Below are 22,282 nucleotides of genomic sequence, written 5' to 3'. Positions count from 1 at the left end.
CATGGTGAAACTCCATCTCTACTAAAAATACAAAAAAATTAACCGGGCGTGGTGATGGCACCTGTAGTCCCAGATACTTGGGAGGCTGAGGCAGGAGAATGACATGAACCCGGGAGGCGGAGCTTGCATGAGCCAAGATTGTGCCACTGCACTCCAGCCTGGGCGACAGAGCAAGACTCTGTCTCAAAAAAAAAAAAAAGGTGGGGGGAATCCCCAAGTTAGATTCCATTTAAACCTTTGAATAAAAGCCAATGGTTACACTATTGATATTTAAGAACAAAACCAACAAAGTGACAAAGCTAATAAACTTATTTTCTGGGTAGAAAGCATATTTATATTTTATTTAAATGTACAGAAGGTAATATTACTGAAATTAAATTCATTCATGTCCTTTATGAGGACAACATAAAAGTAGCTACCACTGATACCCACTTAGTACATTATATCAACCCTGAGACCAATATTATTATTATATTTTAAAAGTGAGGAAACTGGCTGGGCCCGGTGACTCATGCCTGTAATCCCAGCACTTTGAGAGGCCAAGGCAGGCGGATCACTTGAGGTCAGGAGTTAGAGACCAGCCTGGTCAACATGGTGAAATCCCATCTCTACCAAAAACACAAAAATTAGCTGGGCATGGTGGCGGGCACCTGTAATCCCAGCTACTCGGGAGGCTGAGGCAGGAGGATCGCTTGAACCCTGGAGGCAGAGGCTACAGTGAGCCAAGTTGTCACTACTGCACTCCAGCCCAGGGGACAGAGACTGTCAAGGAAAAAAACAAAAAACAACAAACAACAACAACAACAACAACAAAAACAGAAAAAGAAAGAAAGAAAAGAAAGAAGTGAGGAATCTAAGATTCAAAGAAATTAGATAATTTGCCAAAGCCCCCTACATAAGCTACAAAGTGGGTGAACTGAGATTTGAATTTATATCTATATTTAGGTTTGTCTGAGTCTCTCCTCTACCCACACTTTTCTCCCTTTACAAAACAAACATTTCTTGGATTTTACATTTATGCTCATCACAACATGTAAGACAGACTTGGAGTAACAAAAAAGGAGATTTGGGGCTCTGTGGAGGGGTACTTGTAATCATCTCATTACTTTTTTTTGTTTTGAGAGGGAGTCTTGCTCTGTCGCCAGGCTGGAGTGCAGTGGCGCCATCTCAGCTCACTGCAACCTCCACCTCCCATGTTCTGAAGTGATGCCTCACCCTCCTGAGTAGCTAGGACTATAGGCACCCATCATCACACCTGGCTAATTTTTGGTATTTTTAGTAGAGACGGGATTTCACCACGTTAGCCAGGATGGTCTTGATCTCCTGCTCTCGTGATCCACCCGCCTCAGCCTCCCAAAGTGCTGCGATTACAAGGCATGAGCCAAGGTGCCCGGCCCCATCTCGTTACCTTTTTTTTTTTTTTTTTTGAGACCGAGTCTCACTCTGTTGCCCAGGCTGGAGTGCAGTGGCGCGATCTTGGCTCGTGCAAACTCCACCTCCCGGGTTAAAGCGATTCTCCTGCCTCAGCCTCCCAAGTAGCTGGGACTACAGAGACATGTGCCACTATGCCCGGCTAATTGTTTGGATTTTTTTAGTAGAGACGGGGTTTCACCATGTTAGCCAGGGTGGTCTTGATCTCCTGACCTCATGATCCACCCGCCTCCACCTCCCAAAGTGCTGGGATTACAGGCTTTAGCCACTGCGCCCGGCCCATCTCATTACTTTCAATGTTCATTTCAATCTCAGGGTGAACATGTATGTAATGGACGCATCAAGGGGAATGGGGAAGACATATTTTTGCCTGGCTATATTTTACAAGCATACCTTCCTATCCAAATTATTAAATTATTCTTCAAATGAGACCATATGCCTTGACAAGATGTTCTTTTCTAGAACAAGCTCCCTCTTTTTAAGTAAAGTATAAATTAATAAAAGACACATCCCTTAAGACATGCATTCAAGAAACATTAACTGAGATCCTATTAAGTGCCAGATACAAAAATAAATGCCTTCAAGAGGCACATGTTATGGTAAGAAACCCTCTGCAAAAACATCTGTCAGGCCGGGAGCGGTGGCTCACACCTGTAATCCCAGCACTTTGGGAGGCTGAGGCGGGAGGATCACCTGAGGTCAGGAGTTCAAGACCAGCCTGCCCTGTTAACACGGTGAAAAAAATACAAAAATTAGCTGGGCATGGCAGCAAGCACCTGTTTCCCAGCTACTTGGGAGGCTGAGGCAGGAGAATCGCTTGAATCTGGGAGGCGGAGGTTGCAGTAGCTGAGATCGTGCCATTGCACTCCAGCCTGGGCGACAGAGTGAAACTCCATCTCCAAAAAATGAAAATAAATAAATAAATAATCTGCCAGGACTGCATCTGCATGCAAAGTGTTCAGATAGAAAGGGATACATGGTATGAGAGGAACCTGCTGGAATGTTGCTTAAAAAGCTGTTGTTGCTGTTTTTCAGTGCTATTTACTTCAGTGTATGTGTGTATATGTATATATTTATACACAAAGTTTAAACATGTTTTTTTTTTTTTTTTTTTTACTGGAAAATTACTTCATTAACACTGTGGCTCCCTCATTTTTCCTTTTAACACCTTTACTTTCACACACTGTGTTAAATAATCTTCAAAATCATCCTGTGAAGTAGCCGTTTCAAGCACTGTTTTAAGTGAGTTAACGTATGTAAATCACCTGGGACAGATAGTGCCTGACACTAAGTGCTTGAAAAGCGGTGTTGGTCGTGGTTTCTACACAGGAAGAAAAGTCCAAGTCCAAAGAGGGGGTGACCTGCACACCATCTCAGGTAGGTGGGGGAGTGAGTAGCAGACAGAGAGAGGAGACTTATTCCCTCCTCTAAGCCCTGTGCTCTTTTCACAGGGCTGCAGCCCTGCTGCAGAAGTTGCCCCAAGCACCACAGGGAGGTGCTTCCTCCTAGGAGTTTCTCACTGGGGTTGCCCCACCTCCCAGCGGTTAGGCTCTACAATGAGGCAATCCACCAGAGTCCCCACCCATGCAAGAACCCCACCCTCTGCTGCAGCCAGGGACTCCAGGCCTTGCCTAATGCTAAAATAGAGACATCAGATTCTTGTCATCCAATGTTTGAAAGGCTGTCTCTCTTATCCCATTTATTATTTTTAAATGCCTGCTCTTATAAACAGACTTTGAGAACAACAATCAAAAAGAAAAATTGAGCAAATTAGTAGTAATAATAAAACATAGTACAGAAATTAACATTTACTGGGCTTTTACTATGTGTCAGCAATTATATTAAACACTTTACATAAATTTCATTTAATCTCAATGACACTTTGAGGTAGATGCCATTATCTTCTCCATTTTACAGGTAAGGACAATGAGGCATTCAGAGGCCAAGTAACTTATCTAATGTCACCCAGTCAGCAGGTGGTGGAGTTGGGATTTAAAGTCAAGCTTTTAGCTACCACATAATGCAGATGCTATGGTTCTATTATCATACAGTATCACCAAAGAGAGCCTGGCATTGGACAGGTGCTCAGTACGTGCTTCATTCACAAATGAGTAGAGTGAATGCCCCAAGCTCAGAGAGAGAAGGATGTGTCATCCCAGGTCTTTCCTGTATTTCCCAGCTCTTCACCTGCTGCCGCCCTGGCATGACACTGTTCCCTCTTTCACTCTCTTTTAGCAGGAGACTACAAAATTGAGCGAGATGCAGAGTGAGACTCCAAGGAACTGATCCTGCATGACCCTGATCTGCAAAAGGAGGCCCTCACATTTCACAACAGGTGACCCACTGCCAAAAAATCAGGCACAAGTCACTTCACCTGAACTGTCCTCCTCCTGGGGGCAGAGTCTACAAAGCAAGAGATCTCAACCTTTTTCAGTCCTTAAACCATTCAGGCAAAAATGAAAGACCCCAACATCCCACCATCTTACCCTTCCATTCATTACCATGCCCCCAAATCTCCCTAAAACTAAGGAGAAAAAGAATACTCGCAAAGCAGGTTATCAAACCACGGCCAGGCGTGCAAACAAATGCAAACATCCGGCCAGGCACGGTGGCTCACACCTGTAATCCTAGCACTTTAGGAGGCTGAGGCGGGTGGATTACGAGGTCAGGAGATCAAGACCATCCTGGCTAACACAGTGAAACCCTGTCTCTACTAAAGAATACAAAAAATTAGCCGGGCATAGTGGCAAGCGCCTATAGTCCCACGTACTCAGGAGGTGGAGGCAGGAGAATGGTGCGAACCCAGGAGGCGGAGGTTGCAGTGAGCCGAGATTGCACCACTGCACTCCAGCCTGGGCTACAGAGCAAGACTCCGTCTCAAAACAAACAAACAAACAAACAAAAAATGCAAACATCCACTCAAATTTGCATATGCCATGTACTCTGGGCTGGGAGCTGGAGGATCCTATGTGCCTTGTGTGGAACTCTGCACAGAGCAAAGACTGAAAAGTATTGGTTTTCTTCCCACCTCCCATGCTCACAGAGAAGACAGAGAAACCTAACCAACTCCATAAACTGCCATAAGGGCAAGAACAGACAAGTGCCTCACAAAGAAAGCGCTATCAGAGAGTAGAGAAAGGACTGATCCATCCTGGCAGGCAGTGAAAACCGAGCTTAAAGGATGAAAAGGGTTTATAAATTAGAGAGAGGGAAGGGTATTCCAGGCAAAGGAAATCGTTTGAGCAAACCACAGCATCAGGAAATGTCCTGTAAGCTGCTGAAGTAGAGGGCACAGTGCAGAATGGAGAGATGGAGCTGCCTATAGTGAAATTGTGAAAGGCCTGACTTAATGCTACCATATACATTTGGCTACAGAAACTGCTTTTATTTCAGAGGCAAGGAGAGACACAGAATACATGGTGGGCATTTGCCACTTCTGTTCCATTTGTCCATCCTCAGACCCGACCCTCCCACTAGCACCCTGATCTTCCTTTAGAGAATCCCCATTGGGCAGTCCTCATGTGAGGGAAGGTTTCCTGCCAGTCAGCTCTGATTTGTGCATGCTCCCACGAGGAGTGCGACCCTTGAGGGAATGACCCAGGAAAGTAGAGACAATATACAGATCACGAAGGCAGACGAGTACAGACGAGTACTAAGCAGGAGCCTCCTTGGTTCTGGCCCATTTTCCAAATTGACTCTCCAGCTTTTTTAGTCACTCCATGCACCACCCTTCTAACAAATCCTTTTCTGTTCAAGCTAGATAGAAGTGGTTTTTGCCGCTTATCACCAAGAATCCCGACTTATAAAGAACACACTGAAGCGAGGAGGCACCTGACCAAAACCCTGTTTGAGGAAGATAACAACACAGTTATCAAGAGTGTGGTCTACACAAAACCCAGACACTCGAGCACCAGTACTGGTCAAGCCCCTCAAAATGGCTGTTCACTCAGCCTGGAACACAGCTGTTCTCTCCTTCCACCCCTTTAAGGCCTCAGCTTATCCCTGAGAAGGCTTCTCTGATCCCACCCCTTCCACTAGTTAGGTGTTCCTGTTGGACAACATCCCAGACCTTCCAGATTCAGATCCTTGGGGGTATACCCTGGGAGTTCATAGACACATTCAAGTTTGAGAAACTCTGTCCTATGCAGTACTCTGACACATATTCCTAGAGCATGCCAAATTATTCCCAACTTTGTCTAATTCTATCTAAATCAACACCATGCCCACTCCTTTACCTTTTAAAATCCTATTTACTCACCCTTCACAACTTGGCCTAAATGCTAAAGTCCTTGTGAAGATCATTCTAATTCCCTTCCTCAGTGCTCCAAAGATTTCGAGTTGTTCCTCTGTTACAGCCTCTGTTGTATTTTCCCATGTATTATGACTGTATGTTTACATATTAGTTCCCTGAAAGCAGAGGCCATTTCATTCCTCTCTAACACCGTCTACCACTGTGCTGTGAATACAGTGGATACTCATTCATGCTGAAATGCAGCAAGGATTTAAAAACAACTTTTGACCAGAGAAGGGGCTTCTAGACAGACAGGCTTCCTGAATCAGGGCATCTTCCACCTCATTTTCATAGGACAGCGAAGAACATGGAATCCCACATCAGAAAATCCAAGTTCATTCCACTTCATCAGCATAGGAAGCATTGGCAAATCATCTAATTTCTCTGTCTCAGTGCCTTCATCTATGTCCATGGAAAATAGGCATAAAAATCAAGCCTTGGCAGTGGCTCACACCTGTAATTCCAGCACTTTGGGAGGCCAAGGTGGGTGGATCACGAGGTCAGGAGTTCAAGACCAGCATGGCCAACATGTTGAACCCCTGTCTTTACTAAAAATACAAAAATTAGCCTGGGTAGTGGCACGCACCTGTAATCCCAGCTACTTGGGATTACAGGAAACAGGAGAATCGCTTGAACCCAGGAGGAGGAGGTTGCAGTGAGCTGATATCGCACCACTGCACCCTAGCCTGGGCAACAGAGCAAGACTCTGTCTTGTGGGGAGTGGTGGGGGTGGAAATCAAGCCTCGATCTTACACCACTTATTAGGAAGACAAATGTATCAGGAGGACTTGAGTAAAGTATAAGGCCTCACAGGAATGTTAGCACTTGGGAAGAAACATGATTTCCTTTCACAGCTGTGGGATGCAGAGGGCTTAAACTGGGCAGACATCAGGTTAGCAAAGCAGTTCCACATCTGGTTCAGCAGCTCGAAATTTCATCACCGTTCCAAACCAGATCCTGAACCCAACAGACCTGTTCCACAGGGCCAGGTGGAGGAGCAAGCTTGTAAGGGACATTTAGACAATATTCATTAGCAATTCTCAAGGCCTGAGATATGCAGAAATTTTCTAGTTTGCAAGCCCTTCGATAGTTTAGGATTAATTTCTAAACAAAGTTCCCCAGGGAGCCTTACCTTAAGGCATAGGCTCTGGGATTCTGCTACTCTAAAAAATTCCATCATGTCAACAAAGTTGAACCCTTGACTTTGTGGTCATTTGCACCACACTCTGACTGCTCCTCTGTGTCCCACCACCACACCTACAAAAGCCATTTCAAAAGGAAAAAATAAACATTTCCAAACATATTCTAAAAAAAGGTCCCCTAGTCCTACATCAACATGTAAACTGACGTTCATTCAGTTCCTCATTCATTTTTAAATAGAGCCAAAAGATGTTAGGTCCTGTCCTCTTCCTTTTTTGTACCTTAGCTACATCATAGGTGCTGCAAGAACTAAGTGAGCTAAGGTACCCAACCCCCGTCTTACAGAGGAAATTAAGGCTCAGAAAGTACCCTGGGACCCAGGGGAAGTCACTTTAAGTGCCCAGCATAGAGCATTTTTTTTAATTTAAAAAATATATATACATACACATATATATGTGTGTGTGGGTGTACATGTGTACATACACCCACACACACATATATATATTTTTTTGAGACAAGGTCTCACTCTGTTGCCGAGGCTGAAGTGCAGTGGTGTGATCTTGACTCACTGTATCTTCAGCCTCCTAGGCACAAGTGATCCTCCCACCTCAGCCTCCTAAGTAATTGGGACTACAGGCCAGTGCCACCAAGCCTGGCTAATTTTTGAATTTTTTTAAATAGATATGGGGTCTCACTATGTTGTCTAGGTATGTTGCCAGGCTAGTCTCAAACTCCTGGGCTCAAGGGATCCTCTCACCTTGGCCTCCCAAAGTGCTAGGATTACAGGTGTGAGCTACTGCGCCTGGCCAGACACTTCTTGATAAACACATGTTGAATGAATAGCTTCAAAGCATACCACACCACGTGGTATTTGCAACTTAGAAGCCTGCTTACATTAGATAGGGCATGGAGTAGAGGAAAAATACATGGGTTTTGGAGTTGCACATGTTTGGATTTAGGTCACTATTCCATCACTTACAAGCTATGTGATCTAGGCCTCAGTTTCTTCACCTGTAGCATACCATAGAATTGAAGAAAAGACTACACGAAAAAACATACAATATGAGATGAATGTAGGTTAAGGCATGGAACGGTGCCTGGCACCCAGGGCCATACACATTCTGTGAGAACAAGGACTTTTTTTTTTTTTTTTTTTTTTTTTTCCTGAGACGGAGTCTCGCTCTGTCGCCCAGGCTAGAGTGCAGTGGCCGGATCTCAGCTCACTGCAAGCTCTGCCTCCTGGGTTTACGCCATTCTCCTGCCTCAGCCTCCCGGGTAGCTGGGACTACAGGTGCCTGCCACATCGCCCGGCTAGTTTTTTGTATTTTTTTTTTTTAGTAGAGACAGGGTTTCACTGTGTTAGGCAGGATGGTCTTGATCTCCTGACCTCGTGATCCGCCCGTCTCGGCCTCCCAAAGTGCTGGGATTACAGGCTTGAGCCACCGCGCCCGGCCGAGAACAAGGACTTTGTTTATTTGCCAACACTGAACCTGGAGCCCAGTACAAAATAGGCCTACATAAAGTTCTGAACTGCATAGTGGGTGCTGCCTACACAGTGATTTCAAAACCTGGTGAATGATCAAAAAGTAGAGGTGACTACGGAAACAGTCAATAACTATTAAAGAACAGGATGAGTCACGTTCACTTAGAGAACATCAATGCATCTCAATGTATCTATGTGGGATAAAGATGAAATGACCTTGTATTCATTATCAAATAAAGTCATGTGTCACTTGACAACAGGATTCATTCTGAGAAATGTGTGATTAGGCAACTGCATCATTGGGCAAACATAGCAGAGTATACTTACACACACCTAGATGGTATGGCAATAGCTCTATTATAATCTTTTTTTTTTTTTTTTTTTTTTTGAGATGGAGTTTCACTCGTCACTCAGGCTGCAGTGCAGTGATGCAATCTCAGCTCACTGCAACCTCTGCCTCCCAGGTTCAAGCAATTCTCTTGCCTCAGCCTCTCCTGCCTCAGCCTCCCGAGTAGCTGGGATTACAGGCACTCACCACTACACCCGGGTAATTTTTGTATTTTTAGTAGAGATGGGGTTTCATCATGTTGGCCAGGCTGGTCTCGAACTCCTGACCTCAGGTGATCCACTTGCCTCGGCCTCCCAAAGTGCTCGGATTACAGGCATGAGCCACTGTGCCTGGCTGCTCCATTATAATCTTATGGGACTACTATCAAATATGTGGTCCACCATTAATCAAAATATTGTTAAGTGGTGCTTGACCATATGTGCACGTAGGAAGAATTAAACACAATAGAAAACAATTATCACAAGCTAAGGTCCAGCTCTGTCCAAGAAAAAATCAGAAAGTCCACCCAACTAACTCAGAAAAACTACTAAGACTGATTTTTAAAAATGCCAATCAAGGGACCAGGTGCAGTGGCTCATGCCTGTAATCCTACCACTTTGGGAGGCCAAGGTGGGAGGATCACTTAAGTCCAGGAGTTCAAGACCAGCTTGGGTAACACAGCAAGACCCCGTGTCTACAAAAAATACAAAAAAAAAGTAGCCAGGCTTGGTGGCATGTGCCTGCAGTCTCAGCTACTTACGAGGCTAAGGCAAGAAGATCACTGGAGCCTAGGAGTTTAAGGCTGTGATATGTCATGATCACATCAATGCACTCCAGCCTCGGGGACAGAGCTAGACTCTGCATCAAAAAAAAAAAAAAAAAAAAAAAGTCGAATCAAAGTATTGTGAGAAATTAGACTATTTATAACAAAAGGGCATTTCCTAAAATATCTGCAGATTTTGGTGAAAAGTGGTCTTAAGAGAACTACAGTGAAAGGAAGCAACTTCCAGAACACCTCTATTTATAGTGATGGAAAGCCCCAAATAATTTTTACATGAGGATGCACTGAAATTTTGGGGCAGCAAGGACTACCCACTCTGAAACTACATGAAAGAGAACTCAGACAAGGAGAGAGTTTTAGTAAAACGGCATAAAACAAGAAACCATTTTCCAAGTCCCCCAAAGTAGAGGACTGAAAATAAGGAACTGCTATACATCTTTTCTCTTTTCTTTTCTTTGTGAGACAGTCTTACTCTGTTGCCTAGGCTGGAGTGCAGTAGTGTGATCTTGGCTCTCTACAACCTCCACCTCCGGGGTTCAAGCATGCCTCAGCCTTCCGAGCAGCTAAGATTACAGGCATGTGCCACCATGCCTGGCTAATTTTTGTATTTTTGGTAGAAATGGGGTTTCACCATATTGGCCAGGCTGGTCTCGAACTCCTGACCTCGAGTGATCCGCCTGCCTCAGCCTCCCAAAGTGTTGGGATTACAGGCATGAGCCAATGTGCCCGGCCTGCTGTACATATCTTAAGGAGAATTTCTTTTTTTTTTTTTTTTTTTTTTTTGAGACGGAGTCTCACTCTGTCGCCCGGGCTGGAGTGCAGTGCCTGGATCTCAGCTCACTGCAAGCTCCGCCTCCCGGGTTGACGCCATTCTCCTGCCTCAGCATCCCGAGTAGCTGGGACTACAGGCGCCAGCCACCTCGCCCAGCTAACTTTTTGTATTTATTAGTAGAGACGGGGTTTCACCGTGTTAGCCAGGATGGTCTTGAACTCCTGACCTCGTGATCCACCCGTCTCGGCCTCCCAAAGTGCTGGGATTACAGGCTTGAGCCACCCCGCCCGGCCCAAGGAGCAATTTTAAAAGTAAGGAAAGCAGGCAAACCAGATGAAGGATCACTCCAAAAAAAACCCAGAGCAGCAGAAGTGTAAGAAAACTCCAATCACTAAGGGCCTGAGCAAGTAAAGGGGACATGTGAGGTATTGGAAGGGATCGCTTAGAAAGTTGGTCTTTACCCACTGACTGTTCCGTGGTCTTGAGCAGAGAAAAACTGAGTGAGGAGCCAGAAGGCCAGGACCAGAAGGGTCTGTATGTGTGCAGTGTTGGGGACAGGGACGGTGAGAGCTCTAAATTGGCAAAAGTACAGCAAAGAGGCAGAATAAAGGGAATAAAGAGTCTCAATTTGACTGTGCCTGGAACCTGTGAGGAAACAGGCTCCTTCCACACATTGGTGGGAGTGTAAATTGGTTCATCCACTATGGACAGCAGTTTGGCAGGCTCTAACAAAACTACAAATGCACACAGAGCCAGTAACAAATGTTAGGTCCTGCCCCTTCCTCTTATCTTTTTTTTTTTAGACAGAGTTTCGCTCTTGTTGCCCAGGCTGGTGTGCAATGGTGCGGTCTCGGCTCACTTTGCCTCCCGGGTTCAAGCAATTCTGCTGCCTCAGCCTCCCAAGTAGCTGGGATTACAGGCACCTACCTCCATGACCATCTAATTTTTTGTATTTTTAGTAGAGATGGGGTTTCACCATGTTGGCCAGGCTGGTCTTGCTCAGGTGATCCGCCCACCTCAGCCTCCCAAAGTGCTGGGATTACAGGCATCACCCACCACACCTGGCCATCTTTTTTTTTTTTTGAGACAGTGTCTCACTCTGTCGTCCAAGTTGGAACGCAGTGGTGAGATCTTGGCTCACTGCAACTTCTATCTCCTGGGTTCAAGCGATTCTCCTACCTCAGCCTCCCGAGTAGCTGGGATCACAGGCTCGTGCCACCACGCCCGGCTACTTTTTGCATTTTTTAGTACAGACGGGGTTTCATCATGTTAGCCAGTATGGTCTCAATCTCCTGACCTTCTGATTCGCCCAGCTCGGCCTCCCAAAGTGTTGGGATTACAGGCATGAGCCACAGTGCCCGGCCCCTCTCCTGTTTTACCTAACTGGATTCTTGTGACAACTAAACATTGGAGACAGCACCACCCTTGCTTTGATCCAACAATCCCACTTCTGGTAACTGATTCTGCATCTACACTTGCACATGTGTGAAAGGATGAATTTACAAAGCTATTCATTGCAGCATTGTTTTTAATAGCAAAAGACTGAAAATACCTTCAGATGTCCATCAAAAAAGGACTGGATGAATAAATTACAGGTCATCATAAAATGGAAAACCATGCAGCAGTGAAAAAGTCTGGGATGATCTATAAGATACATTGGTAAGTGGAAAGGAAAAGGCAAATCACAGAGGAACAGGGCTTATAGCGTGCTAAACTTTTTCAGTCAAAAAGGAAAGCAAAGCAAAAACTAAAGTCAATATTTGTTATTAGCTTGTTTTGTAATAACAAATACATTTTGAAGCAGGTAAAAGAAACTAAAAATTTAATTACTTGTGATGGAGTGGTGGGACTAGGCAGATAGTGGGTAGGGCTGGGAGCAATACTTTTCACAGCATCTTTTTATGTTATTTTATTTTGATTCATATGAATGTACTATCTTTTTGAAAACTGAAAATATTTTCCAAGTTGTAATTCCCAATCACCATAGTAATTTGTAGCACTGGAAATGTTTTTAAAATGAAAGGGCTATGGCTGGCAGTGTGTTACCCAGCTCAACTTAAAGACTCCTCTTTGGAAGACACACCCATGAACAAATTCCCAAGTGACTTGTTTACAACTATTCAGAACAACAGTAAGTGCTCATGTAAAGAAAAAACTGCAAATGATGAAAATGTTCAACAGGTACACAGGTATGCAAGGGTTTGCCTATTCAGATGGATCACATTAGATTATATGGTGATTACACCTCAACTACTTCGACATATAACAACCCATATGTGAAAACACTGTGATATGGATGCACAGAAGCAATGTTGGCACAGGAATCTAGAAGGATATGGACAATCTGATATTCACGAAGTTCTTATTGAATAAAACTGCTTGAGAATTTCCTTTTTTAAATTATAAATTTGAGGAGAGAAATGATCTACTTGAGAAAGAAGCAAAAATATATATTTTTTAAAATGCCAAGATATGAACTGAATATGAGAGCTATATAAAAGTCTGTTCAATGAGAGGCAAGCAGCATTCAAGAACATTAGGCCAAAGGCCTGGGTGTGAATGCGAGGAATGTTTGTCAAGGGCGAGGCCAAATAGAGGAGGGAGGAGAAACCCAGGGGACTCTAGTGTCGTGATCTAAGCAACCTCCAAAAACATATCCCAGGAAATGTAACTGGATGAGACCAGGAGATAAAAATGGGTGGAAAATAAATAAGCTGTGGACAACAGCAGCTCTTTCAACCCAAACGTTAGCAACCCTCTATATACTCCAGTGTCAAAACACACCTTATGTCTGTAAAAAGGTACAAAAGGGATGAAAAGCAGATCTGTGCTTCAGCTCACTGAGCAGGTTTTCCAAAGCATCCCTCCCTGGAGGAATGTGAAGTCAGTTTCCACTCTTCTCCCACCTCTACCTCCCAGGGGTATGCTGACCACAACCACCCCCAACACTCACTCCTAGCTCAGTCAGTTGCCACTCCAACTTTCCCAGTGTTGTGAACACCCAGACTGAACTTGAGGTGCTTTCCTTCCCTCATTAGACACACTTTTACAGAGTGCCTATTCAGTGCCAGGTACTGCAGGGTACTCTGCCAAAGATGAAACTGGGTGTCTGCAGGGAGAAGCAAGCAGAGGCCCAAATCAGTGCCATGGAAAGGTTCAGGTACCGGAAATTCCTTTGCAGGCTTGGGTGACAAGTAGGCTGATAGCAGGACTGCATGAACTCAGGTATCAGACACAGTCAGCTCTCCAGAGCCCCAACAAGTAGGGACAGTGACTGTCAGCCCAGTCACATCAAGGCACATTGTTATGGAATTCAGAACATAAAGACAGGATCCTAAAAGCTTCCAGAGAAGAAAACAGGTCACACACAAAGGATCAAGAATGGAAATGGCATCAGATTTCTCTACTAGAAGCAAGATAATCAGACAATGCCTTCAAAATTCTGACATAAAACTCTGTTCAACCTAAAATTCTAAACTCAGCCAAACTACCAAATTGGAATGAGGTTAGTATAAAGATGTTTTTACAACATCTTTGAGGCAAGGCCTCAAAGAGTTACCTCCAATGTACTCTTTCTCAGGAAGCCACTGGAGGATGTGCTCCACTAAAATAAGTGAGTAAAAAAACAAGAAACGGGAAAGAAGAGCTTCAACTTTGCCCCCAAGGGTGATGGTTAGGGGTGGTCCCAAGGTAAGTGGGGGGAGAGCAGACCTAAACAATAGCCATCAGATGGGGCAGGAAAGAAGGGAACTGACCACTAGATTGAAAGTTTCCATCACAAGATTTAGGGCTGAATTAGTTACAGGAACACAGAAACTAAGCACGTGAATAAATGGGACTATGTATTATAAGCCCTTGAAAAACATAAACAACAACAAATGTAGAAGATCTACCCAAGATAAATGAACATATATGTCCACACAGAAACTGGTACACAAAAGTTTGTAGCAGCTTCATTCATAATGTAGCCAGAGTGGAAACGGCCCAAATGTCCATCAACTGAGTAGATAAAAGAGAATGCGGCGTGTCCATGCAATAGAACATTACATTGCAACATGATGAACCTAAGCAATATTATGCTACCTCTCTGATTCCATTTATGAGATGTCCAGAATAGGCAAATTCATCAAGACAGAAAGTAGATTAGCTCATTGAAAAAATTATTCCACTTTCTCCAAAGAGAACTACTTGCCTCCATTTGCCCATCTCCCACTCACCCCTGCTTCCTTTCTGCCTTGGATTCCCTCATCTGACTGTTCTGGCAAAGGTCGGCCTCCTAATACCAAGTCCCACAACTCCTTGCATGGCCTTGTCATCCTTTCTGTTCTTTGTGGCACTGTCTCCATCATCTACGGACTACTCTTTGAAAAGCTACCACTTTCCTAACCTCGAATCTCCCAGTTCTCTCCTCTTGACTCAGCAGGGCCTCTCTTCAATCTCCATCCCAGTTTTACCTTCTCCGAAGTATCTACGAACGTCTCATTTCCTACTGGACGACCCCCAGGCACCCCAATTTCAGCACAATTAAGACAAAATTTCTTCATTTCCCCAAACCAGCTCTTCCTGCTGACTTCTGAACTCTCCCAATGCTCCAGGCTCAAAGTCTTAATGGGATCTTAGAATTCTCCCTCTGCTCTGCCTTCAGGGCCAAGCTTTCAACAAGGACATGTCCTGTCACATCCCCAACACTTACTCCCAGCTCACCCAGTTGGCCATTCCAACTTTCCCAATGGTGTGAACACTCAGACTGAACTTGAGGTGCTTTCCTTTCCTCATCAGACACACCTTTACAGAGCACCTATTCAGTGTCAGGTACTGCAGGGTACTCTGTCAAACTGGGTGTCTGCAGGGAGAAGCAAGCACAGACCCAAGTCAGTGCCATGGAAAGGCACTTGAATGAGGGCCACTTCCCATCCAAATTTGTCACCCTTCATCACCTCACACCTGGATGCCTACAGTTTCCTAATTAGCCTCCCTGTCTCCAGTCTTCCTTGCCTATCACCACAGTTCAATATTCTTTTCATTTTTTTGAGGCAAGGTCTTGCTCTGTCACCTAGGCTGGAGTGCTGTGGTGCAATCTGGGCTCATTGCGATTCTCCCGCCTCCGCTTCCCATGTAGCTGGGATTACAGGTGCCCGCCACCATGCCCAGCTAATTTTTGTATTATTTAGTAGAGATGGGGTTTCACCATGTTGGCCAGTCTGGTCTCAAACTCCTGACCTCAGGTGATCCACCCTCCTCAGCCTCCCAAAATGCTGGGATTATAGATGTGAGCCACCGCACCCAGCCCACAGTTCAATTTTCTTAAAACCCATGATTCGTGTGTCACCCCCTACTTGAAAATCTTCAACAATTCCTCCCTATATTCCATAAAACACCTTCCATCTACAGTACAATTTAGCTCCACTTCACCTCTAAGAACTCATCTTCTACTGTTTCCTCACACACACTATATTCCAAGAAATCTCTAGTAATCTTTTATTTCTTTTTTTTTTTTTTTTTGAGACGGAGTCTCGCTCTGCCGCCCAGGCTGGAGTGCAGTGGCCGGATCTCAGCTCACTGCAAGCTCCGACTCCCGGGTTCATGCCATTCTCCTGCCTCAGCCTCCCGAGTAGCTGGGACTACAGGCGCTCGCCACGTCGCCCAGCTAGTTTTTTTGTATTTTTAGTAGAGACGGGGTTTCACCATGTTAGCCAGGATGGTCTCGATCTCCTGACCTCGTGATCCGCCTGTCTCGGCCTCCCAAAGTGCTGGGATTACAGGCTTGAGCCACCGCGCCCGGCCGTAATCTTTTATTTCTAAAGGCAGCTTGTTCTAACTCCTCCCGCATACTTGTCAGGCTGCTCCTGCCACCCATCTATTCGGACCCAGCAAAAAGGTCACCTCCATGACTGTGCCTTTCCTGATCCCAGTGGAAGAGGATCCCACCTTGCTGCCCTTCCAGAAGACCTGTTGTGTAACAGTGCATGAGGCCCTTTCTCAAACTAGAGATATATAACACAAAATGAAACCTGGGGGCCTGGGACAATAGAACATTCTGCAGTAGACAAGACACCAGAGATCAACTAGCACACATGCTTTATTGGGTGCCTATAGTATGTTTTTTTCTAAAATTGAGCCAACATACAAACATCTGGGGTTTTTTTTTTTTTTTTTGGAGACAGAGTCTTGCTCTTGTTGCCCAGGCTGGAATGCAATGGCGCGATCTCAGCTCACTGCAACCTCCGCCTCCTGGGTTCAAGCAATTCTCCTGCCTCAGCCTCCCAAGTAGCTGGGATTACAGGCATGAACCACCACACGTGGCTAATTTTGTATTTTTAGCAGAGATGGGGTTTCTCCATGTTGGTCAGGCTGGTCTTAAACTTCCAACCTCGGGCGATCCACCCACCTCGGCCTCCCAAAGTGCTGGGATTACAGGCATGAGCCACCGTGTCCAGAATTTTTTTTAAAGATGGAGTCTCATTCTGTTGCCTAGGCTGGAGTGCAGTGGCATGATCTCAGCTTACTGCAACCTCTGCCTCCCGGGTTCAAGTGATTCTCCTGTCTCTGCCTCCCAAGTAGCTGGGACTACAGGTGTGCACCACTACACCTGGCTAATTTTTGTATTTCTAGTAGAGATGAGGTTTCACCATATTGGCCAGGTTGGTCTTGAACTCCTGACCTCATGATCCACACACCTCAGCCTCCCAAAGTTCTGGGATTACAGGTGTGAGCCACTGTGCCCAGCCAAAAATCTGGGTATTTCTTTCTTTCTTTTTTTTTTTTTTGAGACAGAGTCTCGCTCTGTTGCCCAGGCTGGAGTGCAGTGCCCGGATCTCAGCTCACTGCAAGCTCCGCCTCCCAGGTTTATGCTATTCTCCTGCCTCAGCCTCCCAAGTAGCTGGGACTACAAGCGCCCACCACCTCGCCCAGCTAGTTTTTTGTATTTTTTAGTAGAGATGGGGTTTCACCGTGTTAGCCAGGATGGTCTCGATCTCCTGACCTCGTGATCCGCCCGTCTCGGCCTCCCAAAGTGCTGGGATAAATCTGGGTATTTCAAATAAAAATCCAGACTTGGGCATCTCTTGAAAAAGAGACACTGATACGTCTCTTCCAAGAAGCCTCCCTGGACTTCCGAATCTAAGTAGGCTAGCCCAGTCACACTCTATAATATGGTCCAATTTTATTTTTTTCACAGTGCCCTGCCAAAACTGTTCATTTATTTTACTCAACTTGTATTTCCTCCATCAAGAATGTAAGCTTCCTAAGAGAGAAGACACATCATCTGTCTCGCTCAAGTTATCCTTTGTCCATCACAGGAATACTTAGAAGCCACTCAAGAGATGTGTTGAATGAGTGAATGAATGTGGCCTCCCTGAGCCCATATTCTTGAAGGGTACCAATGGACTGGAACACAGCAGACATTGTGGAATGGATCCTTGCCTGCCTGCACCTCCTGGAAGCTCTCTAGGTTGCATCTACCCCTTATCCCCACCATACACATACGAAGGAAGTAAATGTACTCACCCTGCCTCTCCCCTTCCTCACCTGACTACAGCTCCTAGAAGCATCCAGGCTGGCTATCCTTGATCTAATCCAACTCCAAATCATGTCCAGGACAATTAGTATCCTGCCCAGCCCAAGATCACTGGATCACTCAGGAAATTCACAAATATTTAATGAGCACTATGTGCCAGGCACTGTTCTAGGTGCAAAGAATTCAGTGGGAATGAAACGAAGGTCCCTGCCTCATGGAGCTAACATTCAATAAGGGGAACACAGGGGTGAGAATCAAGGGATAATTTTATCTTCAGACCACTGACCTTCAGCCTGCCCAGCTCTTTTTGTCCTCCAAGGCCCAGGTCAAGAGCTACCTCTTTGGTGTGGTCTTCCTGGTAAGTCAGACTTTACCAAGCTACCCTCACTGCTGACTTTCACTTGTTGCCCTGTGCAATTTTAAGCTGTTCTATACTGGTACTAGAGTTTCTTATCTTAAGCTCCATGAAGCCATAAGATTCTATGGTATCTTTCATGATTCCTTACAGCTCAGAAACCACAGCCAGCACTTGAATACTTGTTGATCAACTGAAGACATGGAACCACTTTTCCCAAACCTGGCCCCTAGGTCTTCTGTGACAAAACAGCCACACCTCTTCCTTGTGCGGTATATAACTATATTTTGAGGCAAAACCTTATGCACTGTTATAAATCAGGTCTTCTGGAAGGACAGAGAAGTGGAATCTTCTTCCACTGCGATCAAACCTAAGGGACCTGTGAAACCACTGAACCACTGTGGTAGTTTCCAGAGGGTGGTAGTTTCCATTTTATTCAGAAATCTATGGGGATAAAGACAGTATTAACCAATAGGTAATTTAAACTCATTACAAATTAAGACAGGGTTGGGTATAGAGGCTCATGCCGGTAATCCCAGTACTTTGGGAGGCCAAGACAGGAGGACTGCATGTGCCTGGAAGCTCAAAACTAGCCTGGACAACACAGTGAGACCGGCTCTACAAAATATATATATATAAATTAGCTGGGCATGGTGGCACATGACTTAGTCCTAACTAGTCGGGAAGCTGAGCTGGAAGGATTGCTTAAGCTTAAGAGTTCAAGGCTTCAGTGAGCCTTGTGCCACTGCACTCCAGCCTGGGCAACAGCCAGACACTGTCTCTAAAAAAAATCAGGTGACTCAGCCAGGCGCGGTGGCTCATGCCTATAGTCCCAGCACTTTGGGAGGCCAAGGCAGGCAGATCACCTGAGGTTGGGAGTTCAAGACCAGCCTGATCAACATGGAGAAACCCTGTCTCTACTAAAAATACAAAATTAGCCAAGCATAGTGGCGCATGCCTGTAATCCCAGCTACTAGGGAGGCTGAGACAGGAGAATTGCTTGAACTCAGGAGGCGGAGGTTGAGGAGAGCTGAGATCGCACCATTGCACTCCAGCCTGGGCAGCAAGAACGAAACTCCATCACAAAAAACAAACAAAGAAACCAAATCAGGTGGCTCACATCTGTAATCCTAGCACTTTGGGAGGCCGAGGCGGGAGGATCGTTTGAGCCCTAGACCTCATTCTCTACAAAATTCAAAAAATTTGCTGGGCGTGGTGGTGTGCATCTCTGGTCCCAGCTACTTGGGAGGCTGAGGTGGGAGGACTGCTTGAGCCCAGAAGGTCAAGGCTGCAGTGAGCTGTGATTGTGCCACTGCATTCCAGCCTGGGTGACAGAATGAGACCCTGTCTCAAAAAATAACGAAATAAAAAGTAAAATTTAAAAGTTAGATAAATAAACAAAATAAGACAAGTAGGAATTGACCATGGAATAGGAATGCAAAATGCACATGAATTTCTGTGCCCTTGCAGGTAGGCAGCTATAGACATAAAGTACTTTCTACTGGCTGTGTAATCTTCAGTAAATTAAGGAAGCACCCTGGGACTCACTTTCCGGATCTGTGAGAGGGAGATGACTAGTATAACAGTTCTCTCTACCTGACAGGGTTGTTATGAGGATTTAGAACATTAACATGTGTAAGTGTTTAACAACGTCTGGCACGTAAGTTCTCAAAACATGTTAGCTGCCCTTGCTATATTCCCAACCCCCACCTACCCCACCCTCCATTTGTTAACCCATTTCTGTAGTTAGGAGCACTTAGTAAAGAGTCTGTGGTTAGAAATGGGGCTTCAATTAAGGGTCTTACCACACTACCCACATGACCAAAATGGAAAGCAAGGACAAACCAAGGGGAGAAATATTACAAAAGCAAAATGGGAAAATGGCAAACAGATCCTTTTCAATTAGCTGCTGCATTTATCTCTTCCCCCAAAAGAGAATCTTCTGCTGCTTCTGTTTCTTCATCTGCACAATGGGGATGTAGCCATCATACATGCCTGCAAGGCTGTAGTGAGATCCTGGACATGAAATGCTGAAAACTGAAAAGTACAATGCACCTGTGTTTCTGCCTAAGCTCTCTAAGGTGAGTGGCCTTAGATAAGTCAACATCTCCTGGCCTCAGCTTCTTTAATTACCGTATTAAAATAGGGGTAATAAGAATATCTCACAGGATTGTTGTGAAGAAGAAGTGAAATAATACAAAGTATTTTGGGGCCTAGAACATAAGAGTGCAATTATCGAGTTAATAAGATTACTAGCCTAGTCAACTGGACTCTCTCCTGAAAGGAGGGGTATAGAAAAACCAATACTGGCCCAGGAACTGCAAGAACTAGGCTCTAACCAGCTGGGTGACCTTGAGCAAGCCGCTGACCCTCTCTAAATCGTGGTTTCCGTGGTCGAAAAATGAGTATTTTAAGAGAGGATCCCTGGGCTCCTACCAGCTCTTCCACTCCGCTGTTAAGGCGCCGGAACAAAGGCCACCCGCTCCCCAGCCCGTACCCGAGGGGCCACAACTCAAAATTCCTTCTGCTCAATTCCCTTTGCAGCGTGACAGCAGGAGCGCCCGGGTCTCCATCCCGGAGAGATGTGTCCACATGCCGCCGCCACTGCTCTCTTCATCAGCAACTTGCTTCTGCAGTCGCTGCCCAAAGTTTCGCGGGGCAGCCGGCGACCTGGCCGTCGATCAATCCCGAGAAGCCCAGGGATTCGGGGCGCGGAGACTAGGGGCTGGGCCCCGGGAATCCCAAAGCCGCCCCCGCGGCCGGGCAGGGAGTGACAGGTGCGACGCACGGTCGCGGGCGGCGGTAGAGCGGACCACGCAAAGCGCGTGTGGGCGCGCGAGGGAGGCGGCAGCCACGCGCTCTCCTTAGGCCGCTCCCTGAGACGCCCCCGCGACGTCCCTGGCCCCGTGCTCTGGAACCCGCGACCCTCGCGCCGCTTTCGGCCCCGCGGCGCCCCAGATCCCACGGCCTCCCGGAGCGGCGCGGCTGGGCAGGGCTCAAGCTTGCAGCGCCGGAAGGGTTGGGGACCGCCGGGGGACCGTGCGCACGGGGTTCTTCCCGCGCGAGCCGGGGCTCTCTGGGGGTGGGCGCACGCGCACCCGGGCGCGCCGCCGTAACCCCTTCCTCCCCGCGCGGCCCCCGCACTCCCACCCACCCACTACTCACCGTCGATGTCCCCAAGGGTCAGCTCGTCGCCCAGCTCCGTGAGGGTCTCCATGGTCTCCAGACCGCCCAGCTCGCCGCTCTCGTCCATCGCCCGGCTCAGCGCAGAAGCCCCCCTGCCGTCCCGCTCAGGGAGACGCGGGGGCGGTGCCGTCGCCACCGCCCATGACACCCTACAACCCCCGCCCGGTACCGCCTCACCGGCGGGTGCCACCCGCCGCCATGTTTGCGTTGCGCCCGGGCGCCGCACGAAAAGGGCGGGGCGGGATTCCCCCGCCCCATCCCGCGCCCCCTGCGGCCCCGCCTCCAGGCCGCGCGCCCCCCTGTTTGTTGTCAATGGGACCAGGCTCATCTCAGCCAATGGGCGCGCGAGGCGGCGCGTGGGGTGATGGCGCGTCATCGATCAGCAGCTCAGATTTGCATAGTGAGGTCCCTCCCCTCGCGGCCACGGAGCGAATGCCCGGAGTAGCCGCCCGGTCATCATCTTAACCTTCTCCGCCTTGTTTAAAGGAGCCGCTGCCTTCTCCGTTGGATCTGCGCCACACGCAAGTCCGTTCACTGGCCTGGGAGTGAAGGGTTAACAGGCCACCCTCCACCTGCGACCGCTGGCCGCCTCCAGCCGTGGCTGGGAGCACATTACGTCATCTTCCCAGCTGCCTCCCCGCGCCCTGACCGCCAGAGAAAACCGGCGGAGTCAAACCTGGCCCCTCAGCGCTCGGGACCGGAGTCCGGGTCATCCAAGACCCGCTTCTCCCAGCCCCCTTACAAAGGCGGGGCACGTTGGCTGACAGGGTTGCGAGTTGTCCCAGGGCGGTCAGGATTTTACGTCTTCTGCTTTGCACCCGCCGTGACCTCGCACTTTTTCCAGTGGTCTTCAATCCCTGGCACCTCGGAACCACTGAGGACCTGAAAACCACGCCAGTGCCCAGGCCCGCCGCCGGCCTCCGGGGGGGGGGGGGGGGGGGGGGGGGGGGCCGGTTCAGCAAGCCCCCCCCGGCCACGGGCGGCCCCCCCCCCCACACC

General features: G+C 47.1%; 2 protein-coding genes across 7 annotated transcripts in view; both read right to left on the bottom strand.

Moving 5' to 3' along the window:
* SREBF2 (sterol regulatory element binding transcription factor 2) overlaps positions 1-21,513 on the bottom strand; it is a 75,772-nt gene extending 54,259 nt beyond the window's left edge. The window contains exon 1 of the mRNA XM_023221866.2: positions 21,263-21,513. Within this exon, the coding sequence (XP_023077634.1) occupies positions 21,263-21,350 (88 nt within the window). The 5' untranslated portion in view covers positions 21,351-21,513. The remainder of the gene's footprint in view (positions 1-21,262) is intronic.
* The window catches only part of SEPTIN3 (septin 3), a 429,247-nt gene that overhangs the window by 153,408 nt on the left and 253,557 nt on the right, over positions 1-22,282 (bottom strand). The window lies entirely within an intron of this gene.

This window comes from Piliocolobus tephrosceles, chromosome 19 (assembly GCF_002776525.5).
Source record: "Piliocolobus tephrosceles isolate RC106 chromosome 19, ASM277652v3, whole genome shotgun sequence".
NCBI lineage: Eukaryota > Metazoa > Chordata > Mammalia > Primates > Cercopithecidae > Piliocolobus > Piliocolobus tephrosceles.
The sequence above is the reverse complement of the archived record's forward strand: the minus strand, read 5'-3'. Positions and strand labels throughout refer to the sequence as shown.